Below are 19,440 nucleotides of genomic sequence, written 5' to 3' on the forward strand. Positions count from 1 at the left end.
TATTATGTTCCATTAGTTTTTTCATATAAATCCACGCATCGAAAAAATAATCGTTTGCAGGCCATGTGTCCGGAGTTTCCGTTTGGAAAAAATGATCATTATAACTACAGAACATCAAACAGAATACAGCCCTTTCCTGAGGGCTTGCAAACTGAATCTGGCAACACTTTGGAAAAGTACTACTTTAGGTTCTCAAGAACCCAGAGAGCCTCTGGCTCTTCCATTGGGCTCAGCCTTAAATATTGAGTCCTTTGAAAAAAATTATGAGTTGCAGGTGTTTAAATTTTAAAGTTTTGCTTTTTTTTTTGTCTTTTCATTAAATAACGAGTAAATAACTAACCCTAACAAGAAACAAAGATTACACTTTAAGGGGTAGTATTTACATTTAATGCAGTTCTGCATTTTTCTCCTATCCGCTTTCCTACTTATCTCTTTCACCCAAACCTTTCACCTCTTTTCTAAACTCCAATATTTAACAAAAGCCCAAATAAGCATAAAATAAACAACTCTCCCCCACCCCCAAATCCATTACGTTGCAGTTACACCAGCTTGAAAACGAAGAAAGTTTGTCCCTTGCGGTGATCCGTCCTGGTGTTTGCCTGCGGCAAGATGGCGGCGGTCTCAATGTCAGTGGCGCTGAGGCAAGCGTTGTTGGGGAGAAGGGCAGCGTCTGTAGCTGCCATTTCCGTTTCCAGGGTTCCGACCAGGTAACGCTATTGCAAGGTTTCTTCTTCGAGCTTTTCGGGTCTCTTCACTTTGGCGGAGGTCTCTGCTGGCTGGGTCCCGTAGAAGGCCTCTGTTGACCCTTTTCTCGGGAGAGGGCGGGCGAACTAGCGGCGATCTAGGGGCGCTGGCCAGGCGAGTCGGGTGTGAATGCGGAGAGGTGGGAGGTGGACGACCTCTGGTTCCTTGGAAGCTTTGCACAGTTGCTGTGGGAGAGGGTCTGTGGGGTGGGGTTGTATCTGGGGCGGCGAGCCGAGCCCTACCTAGCCCCCAGAGAAGGGGAGGAGTCTCACAGGTTTTTCGCCCCACTAACCGCACCCCTCAATTTTGCACCTGTTTGCCCGTCACTCCAGCCCTTACTTGTGGGATAAATTCGTCTTTGCTTAAGTAGTAGTTGATTAGGTTTTTGGACAGAAAGATCGTTTTATTCATCAGTCTGCTTGGGAGGAAAACTTGGTTAGAATTCAATGTTAGTAAAAATATCACTGCGAGTAATATTGGAAATTAATTTTTTAAAGGCTGGTGGTAATGCTGGGAGGTTTCCCACCCAGAATTTTATTAAAGCCTCACAATAATTCAGAAATTTTTGTTGTTATTGTTTTGCCTTGAAGCATTTTTGTGATGGTGATTTTTTCAACTGTATCATCTGATCCTCTATTTCCCTATTTTCCCGACTTTATTAATAGTACTAACACGACAGCACACACACACAAGCATTTTTCTCTGCGAATGATTATGTTTTATCGCTATTTTCACAGCTTGTTTGTTTATAAATATAAACCAGGGTTTATATTTAGTGTCTAATGCGTGCTTTTGAGACGACACTAAATACTTAGAATAAAAATGGGAAGACTGGATGGACTATGTGAATGGGGTAGGAATGGAAAATTAAAGAATAAAAATTATTTCTTTAAGGTAAAATACTCCATTGGTTGACTTCGGGCTTGAATAGAAGTGGCTCAGGTTAGTTCTCGTTCTAGATATTATGGAGATTAATTTTGCATTCCCAAATAATAATGTATTCACAGTTGCCCTAGAACTGAAAACAGATTTGAAGTGTCCACTGGTGCATGGCTAATCAAAACATGGCTGTATATAAGTCACAGCCATTTTGTCAGCAGTTAAAGTAGTTAAGATATTACATTTTGGAAACTTTGATTATAATTAGTACTACTTATTCAGATTTAAAGAATTTTCTGTTTACAGGTGTGTTAGAAGAGATTTGAAAATAAAATTTAAAATCATGACTTTCGTTTTACACTTTAAAAAACTTAAAAGCCAAGGAAAACAAATTTAAACACAAGTCAAATGACACATTTGCTTTGCTTTCTGTACCACTTTTTTTCTGGAAGAGCTTATGCTGTTTACCTCTCTTTAAGGGAAATCTCCCTTATCTATTCCTCGGTTTTCCTTGAAGTACTCTTTTCCTCTTAAGATTTTAGAATAATGAGGATCTGAAAAGGTTGAGTGTGCAAAAAGAACTAATTAATGGGGAAATCTACATCTAAAAAGCATTTTATTGTAATATTTAGAAAACATTTGTAAATGATGTAACATTTCAGATCACTTGAGTAAAATGAGAGGGTTCAATCAGTAAGGCACTTGCTAAGGAGGGGAGTAGTGAAAAAAATTAAGTATTGGAGAAAAGGAACTATCAGAAGGAAAGAAGCAGTTAACGGCTACATTAATTTAAATGAACTTAACTATAATATATCAGTAAAAAAATAAAAAACTAGAAATCCAACAACATGTACACATAAGAGAAAAAAATATTTAAACAGCGTAGACTGTTCAGCTGAACTAGATACTTAGCTCATGCTCTAGAGTCTCAGTTTCTGTGTGCTTCTAATTTCCCAGGACTGAAGAGGAGGGAAAACCTGATAAATGGCCTACATTTATCCTTACTTTCCATGACTTTCCTAAGGGATTTTCCAGGGTTAATTTAACTATTTAGGATATTCATATGAAAGCCAGATAAAATGTCATTCTATTTTAAAATAGCAGCACTTAGGACTCAGGACATTTGATGCAGTGGTTTTTTTTGTGGTGGTGGTTTTCTTTAAACCTATTCACTTATACTCACCTAGCCCAGTTTCACCACTTCTCAGTATGGACCGAGTCTGGTGTGTACCTCAAACATAGCTCAGGGTCTGCAGCAGATGTTAATGACTTTAGTGGGAACTGAGTAGGTGGGACCTTTTTTTGAGGCCTATTTTGTACTCCAGTCTTGCTCTATTCTGTTGCTCTATTTCCTTTTTCAGCATTAGGTAAGCCAGTATGAAATTATCAGTCTGCAGGAACCTCCAATAAGTAAGAGGCCCTACGGTTGACAAAGAGTTCTGTGTTTATTAAACCTTGATGAGAAACTGTCTCAGCTCAAATTTGAGAAACATTTAGGGCATTTAAAACCAATAGATTGGCTTCTACTTGAGATAAGCTGGGATAAACAAATTCTTCTCTGTAGGGCAGCTACTTTTGCTATCTTTGGAACATATCAAAGCCAAGTTTTGTGCACTTGAAATGTTTTTAAAATATCTTCTGAAAGGTTTTATTGTGTGGCTTATTTTCCTCATTAAAAAAAAACATAATTAGTTGGTCTTTTTCATCAGTAACAGTCATCTTTGATGAATTCTCCTTAGGAGAATTAAATATTTTAATACTAATAAATATTAGAATAGTATCTGGCACACATTTAGGTAAGTAAACCTTACCTGAATAAATGTTAATTTTATTATTGGTTTGAATAGCCTGAATATTTTTCTTTTCATTAGTCTTGGTGATAGATATGTGATAGATGGAATTATTGTTTAAAATATTTGCTTCCATTCCCAGTTAGAGGATCATAAATCACTACCCGATTGGCCAGTCAAATGTTTTAACTGGATATGGTAAGTATTGTCAAGCAGAAACTTTAAGAGCTGTCCCATGCTTTTTCATGGCCCTTTCCCTCTGCTGTGGGATGGGCACATACTGGATCAGGTCTTTTCTTTTAGTATAGATCCTGGAATGTAGATAACATGGAGCAAAGCAGAAGCTGATTCTTGTAGGTTGTATAAAATATGAAGAGACTAAGAAATAAACCTTTGCTGTAAGTCACAAAGGTGTTTGGGTTGTTGGTTACCTCAGTATAGCAACCTATGCTGACTTTTTTACACATACACATTTGCAAATGACTAGGTATTAGCACCTAGACTGCTATATCAGGAGTGAGGTCACTTGCTTTTGGATGGATGGAAAAAAATTTTATTTTTGTGTACTTCATGGCACTTAGTGCAATGGCTCACACATAACAAGTAAATGCTTACATAGATGAGTAAATACATTTTTAAAGATGTGTGATTGTAAGGAAAAGCAGAAAGCCATAAGCAGTATTTCTAGTAATAGCCAGATCAGTGAAAGCCAAGTAGACACTAACCTACATAAATATCTACAACACATACTCTTTCCTAATTATTTGCAATAGTTTGAGTTTAGGATATTCACCTAAAACTGCCTCTGGATTAAAGTTGTCTTATAAATTGATTTTTTTTTTTTTTTAATACTCATACATTTTCTTGACAAGTCTCCTGACTACTGTATTCAGATTAAAAGAGGTGGAAATGAATTTATTTGGGAAAGGGTACTCATGGAACATGAGAGCTTTTTTGGAATAATAGTGACTAAATGTGATCATGAGACTTGTTCTCTGCAAGCTACTTTACATGAAGTTTTTAAAAGTTAGTAATACATGGAGCTTAATGGAGAAAGCGGGAGCAACCTATTCTTGTGTAATATATGTTGGAAGAAGTCTTTGTTTTGGTATGGGGTTAATACAGAATAAAACAATTTTAAATGGAAAAGCTTCTACAAATAATATCCCTTGGTGAAAGTTGAGAATCATTTTTATGGCTTTTATTCTGAGCACAAATTAATAATAATGCTAATATTTATTTCTCACTTACTGTGTATTGGCCACTGTGCCAAGGACTTTATCTACATTGTCTTATGTATTTCTCATAGCAATCCTGTGAATTCAGGTGTTCCTAGTCTCTTCATTTTTTCAGATGAGGAAACAAATACAGGTGAAGAAACAGATTTTTTCAGTTTACTGGCGTACCTTGTTTTATTGCGTGTGGCTTTATCGTGCTTCACAGATGTGTTGTTTTTACAAATTTAAGGCAAGGCCCTCTACCAGAAAAAAAAGATTATAGCTCTCTTTATTGTGGTGGTCTGGAATGGAACCTGCAGCATCTCCGAGGTATGCCTGCCAGTACATTACTAGGGACAGTCTGATTTAGCAGTCTAAAGGAATATGTTGACTTTTGCAGTGAGAAATAGTGTCTGATAGTAAATTAAAATCTCAGTATCTTTTTTCTTTTCCTTTTAGTAGGTCATGTTCTTTATTTGAGAGACTATATAATGCTCTTTACTTTCACTCCACTGGTCCTTTTGTACAGTGAGAGTCTCTCCAATTGAGAAATTAGAGTTTTTGTTTGCTTGTTTGTTTTTTAGTAAGGATTTCTTCCCTAAATTTCATAATAATTTTTGGTGAGAGACTTTCTATAACTGACTTGATTTTTTTTTTATATACTTTCTTACCCTCTTAAAAAAGATACATGTAATGTATGCATTAACAAGGTATAGTGAACATATTTTTTTGTTTTCTTAACTCCAGTGATCATTAGGAAAAAGTTATTGTATTCTGCCGCCTTTAAAAACTATCAGGTGTGTCTTATGCTTTCTGAGTTCTTGTGTCTGCTATTTAATAGTGTTTTTGTATCCTTCCTTGACTGGTCTGCTTCCCTTTAGCAGTTTCCCTACCCCTTTTCATTTACCATGAGTTTGAACACCAAGTAAGTAAACCTATTAGAATTTTATATAAAATAAAGTAGGGTTATAAAACTCTGATGATGGCTGAAATATACTTTGTTGTAAATAAAGCTTTGGTATTTTTTAAGGTTGATAGATAATTACATATAATACGTGAGCTCTTAATATAACTTTTCTTTTTTAGTTTTCAGTGTCCAGCATTCTGATGGAACTTTTATTGTACCTGAATTAAGCAGTGGCCACTTTCTTCATAACGATTTTCATCTAAATATTTGGATGTTTTAGCAAACTGTTCTAAGTCTTTTGTCCTTTAATGACATGAGAGCAATTCAGAACTTCTATTTCAAATTCTCCTTCTGTTCTCTGTTATTATTTTGATAGGCGAATACAACCTTAGGTTCTTTACAGCCAGTTAATTGCTCAAATGTGACCTTTTCTTCCTACCTTTACTCACTAGACTTAAGTTTTTCTTTGTGGGATGGATCATGCTCCAGCCAGTTCAGTGGTTTTTAAATCTTTGCTGTGCATCAAAATCACCTGTTGTGTGCATAAAAATTCAGATGCCTTGGCCCCAATAAATATTGGTTCAGTAAGTTTAGGTTGAAACTTAGTTTTATGTTGATTCTGATGGGAAGGTAGGACTGTTAAGTACTTCAAAATGAATTTTTCCTTGGGGCAAGGGTGAAGATTTCCAGAAACAAACAAAATATCCCTCAATTTTTTCATATTTTCCTAATGTAAATTAAGTTTTATGTTTTTCACCCATGCACTTTATAGAGGCTTTTTCTTGGAGAAACTTTCCTTTGAGGCAAAGCAGGCATTTTGATAATTTTGGAGAAAGCAGGCCATGTTACTCACTCTCTGGAGACTCTTGTTCTTCCTTTTGGAAGGGCTCAGGTTTAATATAGCGCAGCTGTTGAACTCTCTGCCCTTCAAAGTTTTAAGAAGAAAGTGTTTTATCCTTTAAAATGGAAATGCCTTTTTTAGGGAGATTGTCTTTGGTGGATATAGTTCTCTAAGAAAGTTTCATGCTTTTCTAGAATTCTTTTGTTTTAGTGATTTCTTAGAATTGTTTCAGATGTTGAGAGCACCGTCTCAAAATAAAGATCTGGTTCCTTTTGTATTATATTTTGCTATATCCTTAACAAAACTAGATGAAGAGTTTATTTCTTTGTATTTTCTAGGACTTAAAAATATGTTCTTTCCTTTATTCAGCCACTCTATACATAAGTAAATGGACCTTGAATAGGGTTTACTAGACAAAAGATTCTGTTCTAGATGACTGTTTAGCAAGCCATATGCTTCTCCTAAAAATGTCATTCTGTCTTGATGAGCTTTAAAGTGAATACAGATGTTTTGGCTCTTTTGAGGACTACCACTCTTTATGTGAAAAGATCACTTCTTTTTCAAAGGATTTCTTCAAAAATATAGAAATTTGCATGAAATTTATTTTTATACCTTTTGTCTTTTAAGTCTAATGAAATTAGATTTAGACATTAGTAATTTGAATTTAATTTTAATATCTTTAATACAAATGAGATAGAATTAAATGTCTCAATATGACTTTGTTAAGATGGTTAGTTTTTTTTTTTTAATTTGGAATTTAAAGTACTTTATAATTATTTCTGTCCAATGAAAGGTGATATTTTGGCAGGAAGGGATATCTTTTTTGATGTTCAGGGCCTTTTACTTTGGTAAGTTACCTCTAGAGGTTATAGATCATAGTCATAATGTTTGAGTTGGAGGAAAACTCTAGGATCATCCTGTTTGACCCTTATTTTAATGCAAGATTCTCTAGAACTTCCTGCTTCTTGATTGTCTAGAAGTTGAGAAATATATGGTTAATATCTGGTAGCCCCAGAAAACCCTCTATACTTTTAGACTCATTGGCAAATGATGTTTCTTTTTAGTTCTATATACAAAAATCCTGACCCCTGTATACATATCAGCTCTTTAGACAATTGAAGACATTTGTCATCACTCATTCTCCCTCCCAAGTTTGTGCTTCAGGCTTACCATGTCTAGTTTGTTTACTCTTTTTTAATGACCATATTTCTTAATGTTTGACTACCTGTTGGTAGTCCTTAGAATGTATTCCATTTTGCCAGTATCTTTCTTTGAACTATATATTATTTTCTTATTGTTGAACTTTGAGAGTTCTTAAAATATTCTGGATACAAGTCCTTTATCATGTATCTGGTTTGCAAATATTTTCTCCCAATCCGTTTTTTTCTTTCCATTCTTTTAACAGTACCTTTCACAGAGTAAAAGTTTTTAATTTTGATAAAAGTTCAGCTTACCACTTTTTTTCTTTTATGGGTTGTACTTTTGTACTCTTTGCCTAACCTTAGACCATGAAGATTTTTTCCTATATTTTATTCTTGAAGTTTTGATGTGTTATGTTTTACATTCAGATCTATGATCCATTTGGAGTGAATTTTTATAAAAGGTGTGAGATTTACGTTAAATTTTTTTTTTTTTTTTTTGCGCCACCATTTATTGTAAAGACTATCCATTGAATTGCTTTTGCACCTTTTCCAACAATCATTTGGCTACATTTGTCTGGGTCTATTTTTGTATTTTCTGTTCTGTTCCATTGATGTAAATCCCTTGGCCAATACCACACAGTCTTGCTTTCTCTAGTTTTACAATAAATGTGTATTGTACTTCAGTAGCTGTGATTCTTCCAGTTTCCTTCTTTTTCAAAATTTTTTTAGCTGTTCTAATTCCTTTGCTTTTCTATCTAAATTTTAGAATCAACTTATCTATATCTATGAAAAATCCAGGTGGGATTTTGATTGGTATTGCTTGAAATATAGAGCTTAATTTGAAGAGAGTTGTCATTTTTACTATGTTGAGTCTTACAGTACATAAATATGCTATATGTCTCTTCAATTATTTATTGATTTCTTTCATCAGTGTTTCATGGTTTTGAATATACAGATCTTATATCTGTTTCATTAGATTTATGCCTAAGTATCTGCATTTTGGGGAGCCATGGTAAATAACATCGTTTAAAATTTTTAGTTTCTAATCGTACTGTATATAGAAATAGGATTGATTTTTGTGTTGACTTTATATTGTGCAATCTTGCGACATTCATATGTTCTATAAATATTTTGTAGATTGGGATTTTTAAGTGGGTAATCATGCAGTCTTTGAATAAGGGCAATTTATTTCTTCTGTTCCAATCTTTACACCGTTTGTTTCTTTTTGGTTTCCAGAAGGATATTAAATAAGATTGGTAACATTCTTGCCATTTAACAGTCTTAGGGGAAAGTATTAAGTTTTGACCATTAAGTATCATGTTAGTAAAGGTTTTTGTTTGTTTTGTAGAAGTGCCTTTTATTAGATTGAGGAAGTTTTCTCCTAGTTTGCTAATAGTTTTTATCATGAATGGATGTTATCTTTTGTCTAGTGCCTTTTCTGCATCAGTTGATAAGATTCTTGTGGTTTTTTTCTTCAGATTGTTAATATGGTGAATTATATTGATTGATTTCAAATATTGAACCAGCCCTGCATTCTCAGGATAAACCGTACTTTGTTGTGTTAATTCTTTTTATATATTACCATATTTAATTTGCTAAGATTTTGTTGAGGATTTTTACAGCCATGTTTATGAAGGATATTGGTCTGTAATTTTCTTTTTTCATACTGTCTTTGTATAGATTTGGTATTGTGGTAATACTGGACTCATAAAATGAGCTAAAAGTGTTTCCTCATCATCTGTTTTCTTTTGAGTTGCTTTAGTTTCATCCCCAAATTTAGATGTTATATTTTGTTTTCATTTGGTTCAAAATATTTTCTTATTTCCCTTAAGACTTCCTCTTTGGTGCATGGATTATTTAGAGATGTTTTAATTTCCAAGGATTTGGAGATTTCTCTATCTTTCCATTATTGATTTCTAGTTTAATTCCATTATGTTATGAAAAACTCAATTCCCGGGGTTTTCTCTTTACAGTTTCCATCCAGAAACCAGTGGCTCTTTTTACCTTGCTCTGTAGTGCAGTCCTACAATTGGACTTGCATCGGTGACTAAAGGATGGAAGGACAGAAAGAAGAAAAAAACAAAAAAAAAGCAGTAGGTATTGGTCCTACCTTCTTAGAATCACAATGAATGGAAAAAGAAGGTTTCCTTCCCTCAGAGTTTTCACTCTAGCAGGTTTCCATGTGGCCACAGGATTGCCTATGGCTGGTGCATGGTGCATGAGAGACCAGAGAAAAGAGGGGAAAAAAAAATGCAATTTCTACTCTTGTCCATTTCTACTAGTCCCCTTTCTAGCTCCTTCAGACAGAGTGTTTCTCCTGGAGAAAGGCTTACTTGTGGATTTCCTGCTGCTTTAAGTTCATGCAGGGGATACTGGAGGGAAAAATTCTGGTAAATTCATTGCTGGTTGAGTGGTACTTTGAATTCTGGTGATCTTCCCTGATCTGCCCATTTGCTTTTCAGAGTCTTCAAATAGCTTTTCCATACATCTTGTCCAGAGTTTATGGTTGCATTCAGTCAGAGAGACAGGATAGAATATGCTTACTACATCTTAACAGGACCAGCCATTCTATGATGAATTATTTTTAAAGCTAAATTCTAATATGTCTTGCATTTTAGCACATCTGAATAGATTTAAAAGATTCAAAGATGATTCATAAAAGGTCTTCATACGATCAGATTCTAAACCATTGATTCTCAACTGTGGTGGGAGGAAGGGAGTAGTTAACATCCCAGAATCTTAGAAATGGGGCAGAGGAAGGATTTCAAAATACATATGCCCTCAGTTGAAGATCATGGCATTTAATAAAAGATGGATGTTTGTTGCACATGTAAGTGGGTACAAAAATATATCAAGTCACTGGTTTAGACCATCAGCCAATAAATCTTAACTACTTTGAAAGGGTGTGGGAGTCAGAGATTTATTTTGAGGCACTGATGCAAGTTTTAGTGACTCCTCTCTAGAAATAGTTGCACTCATATATATAAAATCAGTGTTACATTTCTAGAGGATTCATGGATCCCAGACTTTGTAGCCCTTCCCTAGAGAATTTTAGGTCTTATACAATATTTTGTTTATACTAGCTCTTGTGTCGAATCTTTTAGTTACAAGTGACAGAAACCTAGAAACTCAAATGACTGCCTTAGGCAACAAGAAGGAATTGGTTTATGTTACCAAGCAATGGAAAGAGCAAGAGTACAGCTAACCAGTCTCCGGGACCAGAGCAAGGAAGCTACCAGGCTCTTTCTAATTTGTCTCTGACATTCTCTGACAGCTACTACTTCAGATTGTTATTTCCTGTGTGGCAGCAATCATAGCTGATGGAAGTTTTTTCAGGCTTATATCTCATAGCTTTATCACTAGGAGGTTACTGGAAATCCCCTTCTTTGGTACCAAGTTAAAAAAAAATTGGAAATACTCAATTGAGTCAGATTAAACAGACTAAGGGTTTACTATTATATAGTCATTATTTGTAATGCTAATTATACTGCTATATCATATGTATGTAGATCATAGGAACCGTGGAAGTCAGATATAATGAAAGGTGAGCTCCCTGAACAAAAATTAAGAACAGGAATACTTTATATTTAGATATCTTTAGGGAACAAATAACGTTGATATATATTATGTAGGCTGACTTTTTTTCCTAATGAACTTTAGGAGTTTACTTGATAAAGGTGTGTTCACTCATTCAACAAATACTTGTATTTCTTTTTTCTTTTCTAGTCCCAAAAGACTGCATTTCTACAGACTTTACTAGGAGGTATGTCCTCAGAACATCTGCTTTGAGGATGAATGTGTAGGGTAGAAGTAGTCAAGCAAAGGATCATTTCTCAGGATCTTGTGGACAGGCATCGTCTTAGATTGGCATGTGGGTATAGGTGATTTATTTGAGAGTTGACTTAGGAATGAGAAGTGAGGAGCCTGGGAGTGAAATAGGGAAGGAAGAAGAAACAATATCGAGATTGCTGCTGTGAGCCATAGAGGTTCAGTTCTACTGGAACTCCCTAAGAAGCATGCAGAATACCTTTCAGTAATGTCCATTTGGAAGATGGAAGGCTTGAACATTTATCTACTGGTTCTTATTCCCCTTTGGTTAATGAAGGTGTTAACTCTCCTGTGCTTTGCGCTATACCTGTGCTCCTAAAGACCCTGAGGCATAATAGGTTTACTTGAGGTAGGATGCAGGAGGATGAGCTCCTATAGCTGTGGCTGAAATGACAGATGGGCCAAGAGAATATGATGTACCAAAGGTGTCGATTACAGGCTTCCTTAAAACTCAAAAGTCTCTGTAACCTATTTTTGGGGGATGATGCTAATCATAAGAATTCTAATGTATCGTTTATTCAGCAATTGGGCACTGAAGTAGTTGCTTTATGTATGTTATTTCATCTCATGAAAGTGAATGATCTCATTTTAGATAGTCTATTGACAATTATAGTTTAACCCATTCTTTGGGTTGTAATTAACTCATATTTACTGGAATTTGCTTTATTCACCAATATTCTGAAAGCCATGACAAAGGATTGGGAAACTGACATCTTAAAACTCCCTTATCTGTAAATAGTAATAGAAGTACTCCAGGGAAGAGATAGTTTCTTCCATACAATTCAGCCTTTAAAGAATTCAGGATAGCAGAATACTCCCATACTATGTACCAGGTAGTTGACCAAGGACTGTGTATAATATCCCAACAAACAAAGATCAGCCTACAGAATTTTCTTTGAGAATGTAACAAATAAAGCTAGTGGCCTGGATGATCTCATTATTTGGATGAGCATATATTTTCTCTTCACTGATACTGCCTAAAGTATTCAACATAGAGACTTTTGTTTATAGTTGCCTTTTAGGCTCTTGCCCCGTCTCATTGTCATCTCTGATAACTATGGTGGCAGCCTTGTCTTCCATCTTATCAGTGTGCTTCAGCGTACCATTTCAGTTCCTAGTTAGCAGTGGGATGGATACAACATGCATCTGAGGTTATTTCACAAATTTCAGTTTCCTCTTCCCTTAGTTGAGACTTAAAGCATCGTTATTCTGTTGCTGATGAAGTTCATGCTTTAAGTATATCTTAGTTACTGTTTGTAAGTGGCCCCTAATTAGGGCCTAAGTTTTAATTTTGGGCTCAAATTTCATCTTTTGGCTTTGAGTTCAAACTGTTGATATGGCCAGCTCCCTTAATAATCTCTTGCTACTGTCCTTGACTCTGGCTTTGGCAAAAACTGCTTTCCAGAGATTTTTTTAATTAACTCTTGATAGTAGCCATGCCGCCAGGCTGTATTAGCTTTCTCATACTTGAGCTACTCTATTGGAGTTAGGAGCACACGTTTTGAAGTCAGCTGTACCAGAATTTGAGTCCTAGCTCTGTGCCTAATTTGTGTCTGTTTTCTATTCCATAAAATGGACATAATTCTGTTTCATAAAGTCTATAAAGTATTTAGGGCAGTGCCTGACATATGCTAAGTGCCAAATAAATTTTAACATCAGCATCGTCATTATTCTTTTGTGGCTTCTTTTTCTCTCTTCCTTTGTTATTTCACCCCTCTTTTTTTTTCCCTTTTCATAAACCTTTCCTAGATTCTACTTCCTCTTTCTGTATTATCAGAGTATCTTGGATCTTGTCTTTTTATTAACAGTATTTTATTCATGAGTCTATAAAATAATTATCTGCACTTGGCTTTTTCCAGATTGTGACCTCCCACGCACTCCTCAGCTCAATGTGTTTTATTTTTGGCATCTGTCATTCCACTGAAATAGCTTTCATCAAGGTTGACAGTGACCCTGTTGCTAAATGAATAGACTCTTCGCAGTCCTTATCTTATGTGACCTTTGCAGTCTAAAAAGATGACCTTCTCATTCTTGAAAGATTCTTCCTTTGACTTCCTAGTTTGCATCTCCTCCTTCTCAGTTCCCTTTGAATGCCCATCATCTTTTGCCCATTCCTTGAACTATAATGACAAAATGAATTTGTGTGGATTCACCATCTAATTTAAGAACTAGAGAATTTCCAATACCTTTATTTTTTTGCATACTCTGGTAGGCTGAATAAACCCCCGCCCCCCAGTTATGTTCATCTTAATCCTCAGAACCTGTGAACATTACCTTAGATGGCAAAAGGGTCGTTGCAGATAGGATTAAATCGAGGATCTTGAGATGGGAGATTATCTTGGTGGGCACAATGATGTAATCACAGTGGTTCTTATAAGAAAGATACAAGAGGAATCAGAAGGAAATGTCACCATGAGAGCAGAGACTGAAGTGATGTGACCACATGCTCAGGAATGCCATCAGCCTCTAAAAGTTGGAAAGGACAAGAAACAGATAGATTTTCCCTTGGAGACTTCAGAAGGATCCAGCCTTTCTGACACCTTGATATTAGCCCTATGAGATTCATTTTGGATTTATGACCTCCAGTACTGTAAGAGAATAAATTATGTTTTAATCTACCAACTTTTTGGTGATTTGTTACAGCAGTAGTAGGAAACTAATACACTTTCTTTGTATCTCATCTACTATGACTTCAGTTACCATCTGTTTTTTCTAAAGCCTAAATATATGTAGTTTATTTGCATTGTGCACTCATTTCACTCAAAGTCAGCACATGTACACGGCAACTAAAAAAGAGTAGAAAGTATTTAAAAACATTTAAAAATTCAAGTTAATTCTAGTGATCATTTAGAACCCAACGAAAGAAATGGCTTTTTATTCCAGTGCTAGAGGACTGGCTTATTAAGAGATGCCATGTGTGTCTCCACTGGGGAATCGGGGCTTCTAAAGGATTTCCAAAGATAATTTTACTATTTGCTGTTCTTGCCTAATACACCGACTTTAGGACCTACTCTCCATATAAGATGTGTCTCTGCGTCTTCTTCTTGACTTCTCGGCCCCTAACAGGACTTCTCTTCTTGGATTTTCCAGAGGCATCTCAATCACAGCATATCTGAAACAATTTGATGATGATCATCTTCACCACTCGTTTTCCCTCTTAATTACTGTCACCAACACCTAGCCAGTTAACTGAGCCAGAAACCTATGCATCTTTTTTGTCTCCTTCCTCTTAGGCTTTCTGTCAATTAGCCATTCAATTCTAGTACTCATTTTCCTAACCCCCATTCAGTTTCCATCCTTATGCAACTATCCTTGCTGCCAACCCAGCTTTCTAACTGGTCTCCATGTCATTAATCTTAGTTTGTTCTCTACACAGGGGTCCCCAACCCCCAGGGCATGGATTGGTCCGTGGCCTGTTAGGAACCAGGCCACACAGCAGGAGATGAGCAAGGGAAGCTTCATCTATGTTTGCAGCCATTCCCCAGTGCCAGCATCATTACCTCAGCTCCACCTCTGATCATCAGGCAAAGAATTCTCATAGGAGCTTCAGTCCTTGATGTTAAAAAAGTTGGGGACTGCTGGCCTGTAGGATAAAGTCTTAACTTCTCAGCATGCCACATAGTCACTCCTTCATATTCCCTGATTGCATCTTTTATTCATTCCTTGGCATTCGTCCTTCTGGCCCAGTCTCCAGCCATACACAAACTATATTTTAGTGATCCTAAACTACTTTGCGCTTGTATGCTTGCTCTCTTTTGTAATTAAGGTTCTTTTTGCGTAGATTATTTCTTCTGCTTTCTCCGTCTTCCCTACCCCTACACCACCTCAACACCTTTGCCTATTAAAGTTCTATTCATCCTTGAGGTGAAACTTTACGAATCATTTTCTCTAAGGAGCATTTTTTGAATTCACAAGCTTAGTTTTGTGATCTAAGAGCCCCCTGTTCTTACCTCTTACCTCTTTTGAGTAATTATGCTTTATTGTGATTGCCTGTTTCCTTGTCTGTGTTTCCCACAAGACTTAAGGTCTCAGAGCAGGAACTGTTTCTTCTTTACCTTTGCATTTTCATAGCATAACACAATGATTAACCTGTAATTGATACTCAGTAAACATCTGTGCTCATTTGATTATGGAATAGTATAAAAATTTTAAAAATATTTCACAGCAGCATCTCCTTAAGCAGAATACCATTTTAGATACTTGTTTTCCTTATAACTATGTGGGTTTTAAATGTAACTGTCATGGACCATGACGTTATAGATTACTGAAAAATGATGACTTTTATAGTTTTATGATGCATCCTGCTTCTTCCTTATATTGAATAATAGTATTACAGACTTTTATCTTATGGCAGTATTTATTAAAATGTATACGTGTAATTCTGTCACATGGCTTTTTGTGTGATTTAAGTTTTTACTAACACTCCAAAATTTTTCATCAAAGAAATGGAAAAGATGGAAATGTATTGCAAATTTAAATAATTGCCAATAGTAAAATAAATTTTTTTCCGTAATAGCTGTGTAGCTATTATACTACAGATTGGAATGGAAGAGTGCTCGATATACAGAATAAACCCTGACATTTGAGATTGAGAATTACATATTCTACTGTTATAGTCTATATTAAATAAACCACATAATTTTACTTAAATTTGTTCAGTTTTATTTATTTAGAAATAAAAACAAAAAATGGAATGTTAGAGTTTAAGACATATGGAATATTGTAGATATTGTTAAATTTTATCAATTCATTTAATTTGCTGGAAGGGAGTTGGGAAAAGGCAAAAAAAAAGCATTGTGGAAAAATAAGCAATTTTTGAGAAAATGAAGAATTCATGACTTTTCAACCAAAATTTAAACTACTAGTTTTAAGGTATTATACCTTACTTAAAAATAAATTTTGAACGTGTTTGTCAAGACTGTACTACACATAATAGGCACTAAATGTGCGAAATAATATGCTAGATGTATTTTTTTTTTTCTCAATCCTGCAGCATTGGATGCTCAATGAAAGCAAAGTATCTGAACAGCTCAGGCAACAGTGTTAAAGAAGTTTTTCCTGACAGCCCTGCAACATCCCACCACACCTCCCATTCCCCAATGCAGAGTTGTTCCTCCATGAATAGAAAAGCACCTTGTATATTCCTTTATTATAGAAATTACCACTAGTATTCAAAGCAGTGACATTGAAATTATTGTTTACATGTCTGCCTTCCCCCAATAAAATCTTTAAGGCCAGCCATTGGGTATATCATTGTGCAGAAGACTTAGTAGATATTTCAGATGTTTAATGAATTGAGAATAGGAATTAGAATCTTTGTATACATTCTTAAATATATGTGGCCAGCAGAATTCAGCTGGGCTTTTCGAATATGCACTATTTTGTAGCTGATAATATTTACTCTGGCCAGATCTTTCAAACTTCTCTTCAAAGAGTATTTTACTGCCTGAATATTTATCAACATAACCAAAAATATTTTAAAGTCAAACATCTTCCTTTAGGTACAGCATAGTGATTATAGTTAATAATACTGTATTGCATATTTGCAAGTTACTAAGAGGGTAGATCTTAAATAGTTCTCATCACAAGAAAAAAGGTTGAAACTATGTATGGTGACAGATGGTAACTACACTTATTATGGTGGTCATTTAACAATTTATACAAATGTCTAATCATGTTATTCACCTGAAACTAATATACTGTTATATGTTAATTACACTTAAATTTTTAAAAATCTTCGGGTGAATATTTTTAAAAGATGGAATGTTATGGAAAGTCAGTGGAAAAAATGCTGGTTTTATGTCTCATGTTCTTACTAGTTTTGTGATTGAAATCAAATCACATACAATTCTGACAAAACTTATTTAAAAGTCAGACTTGGGTGTTTAGTTAAGTAATTAGAGAAGTCAGTGGGAGTTTTAATTACTCTTCAGGTGTAGTAATCTGAGTTATATAACTGAATTTGGATAAATCTTAGTAATAGTTGAGGTTTTCTTAAATGGTGTGAAGGCCTGTAAAACTGTTCGTTGAATAACAAGCAGGCTGTTTTCTTCATTAAGCTAACCACTGTGAAGTTCAGTGTGTGCGTCTTTATTTTTATGTAATCTTTTGTGCAGTTGTGCATATATATTTTGTTACATTTATGAGGTGATAAAGTCTAGATTGTAATTTACACTTGTTTTTTTAAAATTCTCTTTGAATTTGTTTAAACAAATTAAGTTTTTCAAGTTTACAGACATGAGTTAAAAAATACGGTATTTCAGAGTATTACTGTTCTGTTATCTAGTGCAGGATATTTTCAATTTTTTTTTTAAATTAAGAACTCACATCTAGTTACATTAATTTATTACTAAAACTTTCCTTGATTTGTGCCTTATTTCCAAAAACGATTGCTCTAAAATAGGTCATAGGTAGCAGACATCTACTGTAGCTGTTTAGGGAAGTGAATTGTTAAGTTTTTACTCTGAACTTTTTTTGTAGTTGAATCCATGTCTTAGAATTGGCATAAAGTTCAGGTTAAGCTAATAAAAACTTTAAATGAAATTTCACTGTAAATTTAACAACATTATTTTCTCAAGAATAATAATGATTACTAATAATTTTACTTGGAATATATCAAGAACAGTGCTAAGTGCTTATCATTTATATCACTTTAATCTTAGTAGCTCAATGAGGTGATACCATGATAAACTAAAAGGGTAGGTAATAAATTATGATGATGGGAATGGTCTGTGGTCAGGTCAGGAAGCAGGGGCCTCCTTAAAGAGGTGCCCCGTTTACAGCCTCTATATTGGTTTACTGAAGATGAACAATAGCAGTAGTCTAGTCAAGTCAGGCAACAATATCTTTCTTCAGGTGGGAGATCATAGGCCCAAATGGAGCTCTAGACCTTGAGTGCTGTTTTAAAAGTCTAGGCTTGCTGAGCTTGCTCAATTGTTAAACCTTGTTCAGTGGTGCCCATGCAGTTTTTCTAGCCAGATATATACATGTCAAGCACCACTTATTTTATTGAGGAAAAACAATTTTGGTCTTGGTTTATGCCAATCAAAAAAATCCTATGATATAAATTTTAATAATGGTATTTGAAAATAGAAGTAGCCTCTTCTGGAGAGTGTAACTAACTAACTATCCCAAGGGTATACACGTTAGATGGTTCTATTACCATTTTTTTCTTTAACAGCTGGACTAGCTAACATTTGTTGAGTTTTGACCAAGTGCCAAGCACTTACTAAAGCTTTATATATGTTGTCTCATTTAATCCTCACGTTAACCATATGCAGTAAGTAGAAATATGGTCAATGTACTTTTCAGTGTAATATTTTGAATAGATAATGCAGTCATAGAGTTTCTTTTATTTAAGTAAATTATATGTAAGTCTTCCTCTAGTCTGCCCACCATCTGCTCATTTACCACTGCTCCTCCCCCACCAATATATCATTGTTATTAGTTTCTTATGCTTGGAGTTTGTCTATGCATATTCAAGCAAATACATTCTTATTTTCCATTTTCCACAGATGAAGCATACTAATAGTTTTTTATTTTGATCTTTGTTTTACAACTTCTTATTACAATCTTTACACGTGCAGAAAAGAGTACAGTGAATCCATAAACCCACATTATTTTGCTGTTTTTTGCTCATTTTGCATTTGTGTATTATATGTATATAGGTAAGCAAAATGCATATATATGAGTATGCGTATGTATGTAGATGAGCAAAATGCATGTATACATCTTTTTTACCTAAGCTTTTTGAAAGTAAATTGTAAATCTCATGGTACTCCATCCCTAAATACTTCCATTTTTTGAGGTGAGCTACCACTAGCCAATGAAGGATTTTAAGCAAAGGAGTGGTGTGATTATTATTGCTTGGTGATGTAGAAGAGGTTTAGAGACAGGGGCCGGTTAAGTGATTGTTACAGTAGTCCATGTGAGAAGGAAGAAGGACGAAAGTAGACCTGTGGATTTGGTAGTATTTTGTGGTTAATTGGACAGAAGAGTTAGCCTTTTACATTTTTTTAGAGAAAATCTGGAAAAGAAGTGTTTGTTAATCTTTTGTAGGGTTACATTTCCTCTCTTGCCGCTAAATGAACTG

The 19,440-nt window shown here is 34.9% G+C and overlaps 1 protein-coding gene across 2 annotated transcripts in view; it reads left to right on the top strand.

Annotated features, from left to right (window-relative positions):
- Positions 1-553: 553 nt before the first annotated feature.
- NDUFS4 (NADH:ubiquinone oxidoreductase subunit S4) overlaps positions 554-19,440 on the top strand; it is an 88,161-nt gene continuing 69,274 nt past the window's right edge. The window contains exon 1 of one of the 2 annotated variants that reach the window (XM_039869928.1): positions 554-707. In XM_039869928.1, coding sequence (XP_039725862.1) covers positions 610-707 — 98 coding nt within the window. In that variant the 5' untranslated portion in view covers positions 554-609. The remainder of the gene's footprint in view (positions 708-19,440) is intronic. The other variant, XM_039869929.1, reaches the window with a different exon arrangement.

This window comes from Pteropus medius, unplaced genomic scaffold (genome assembly GCF_902729225.1).
Source record: "Pteropus medius unplaced genomic scaffold, Ma_sr-lr_union100, whole genome shotgun sequence".
NCBI lineage: Eukaryota > Metazoa > Chordata > Mammalia > Chiroptera > Pteropodidae > Pteropus > Pteropus medius.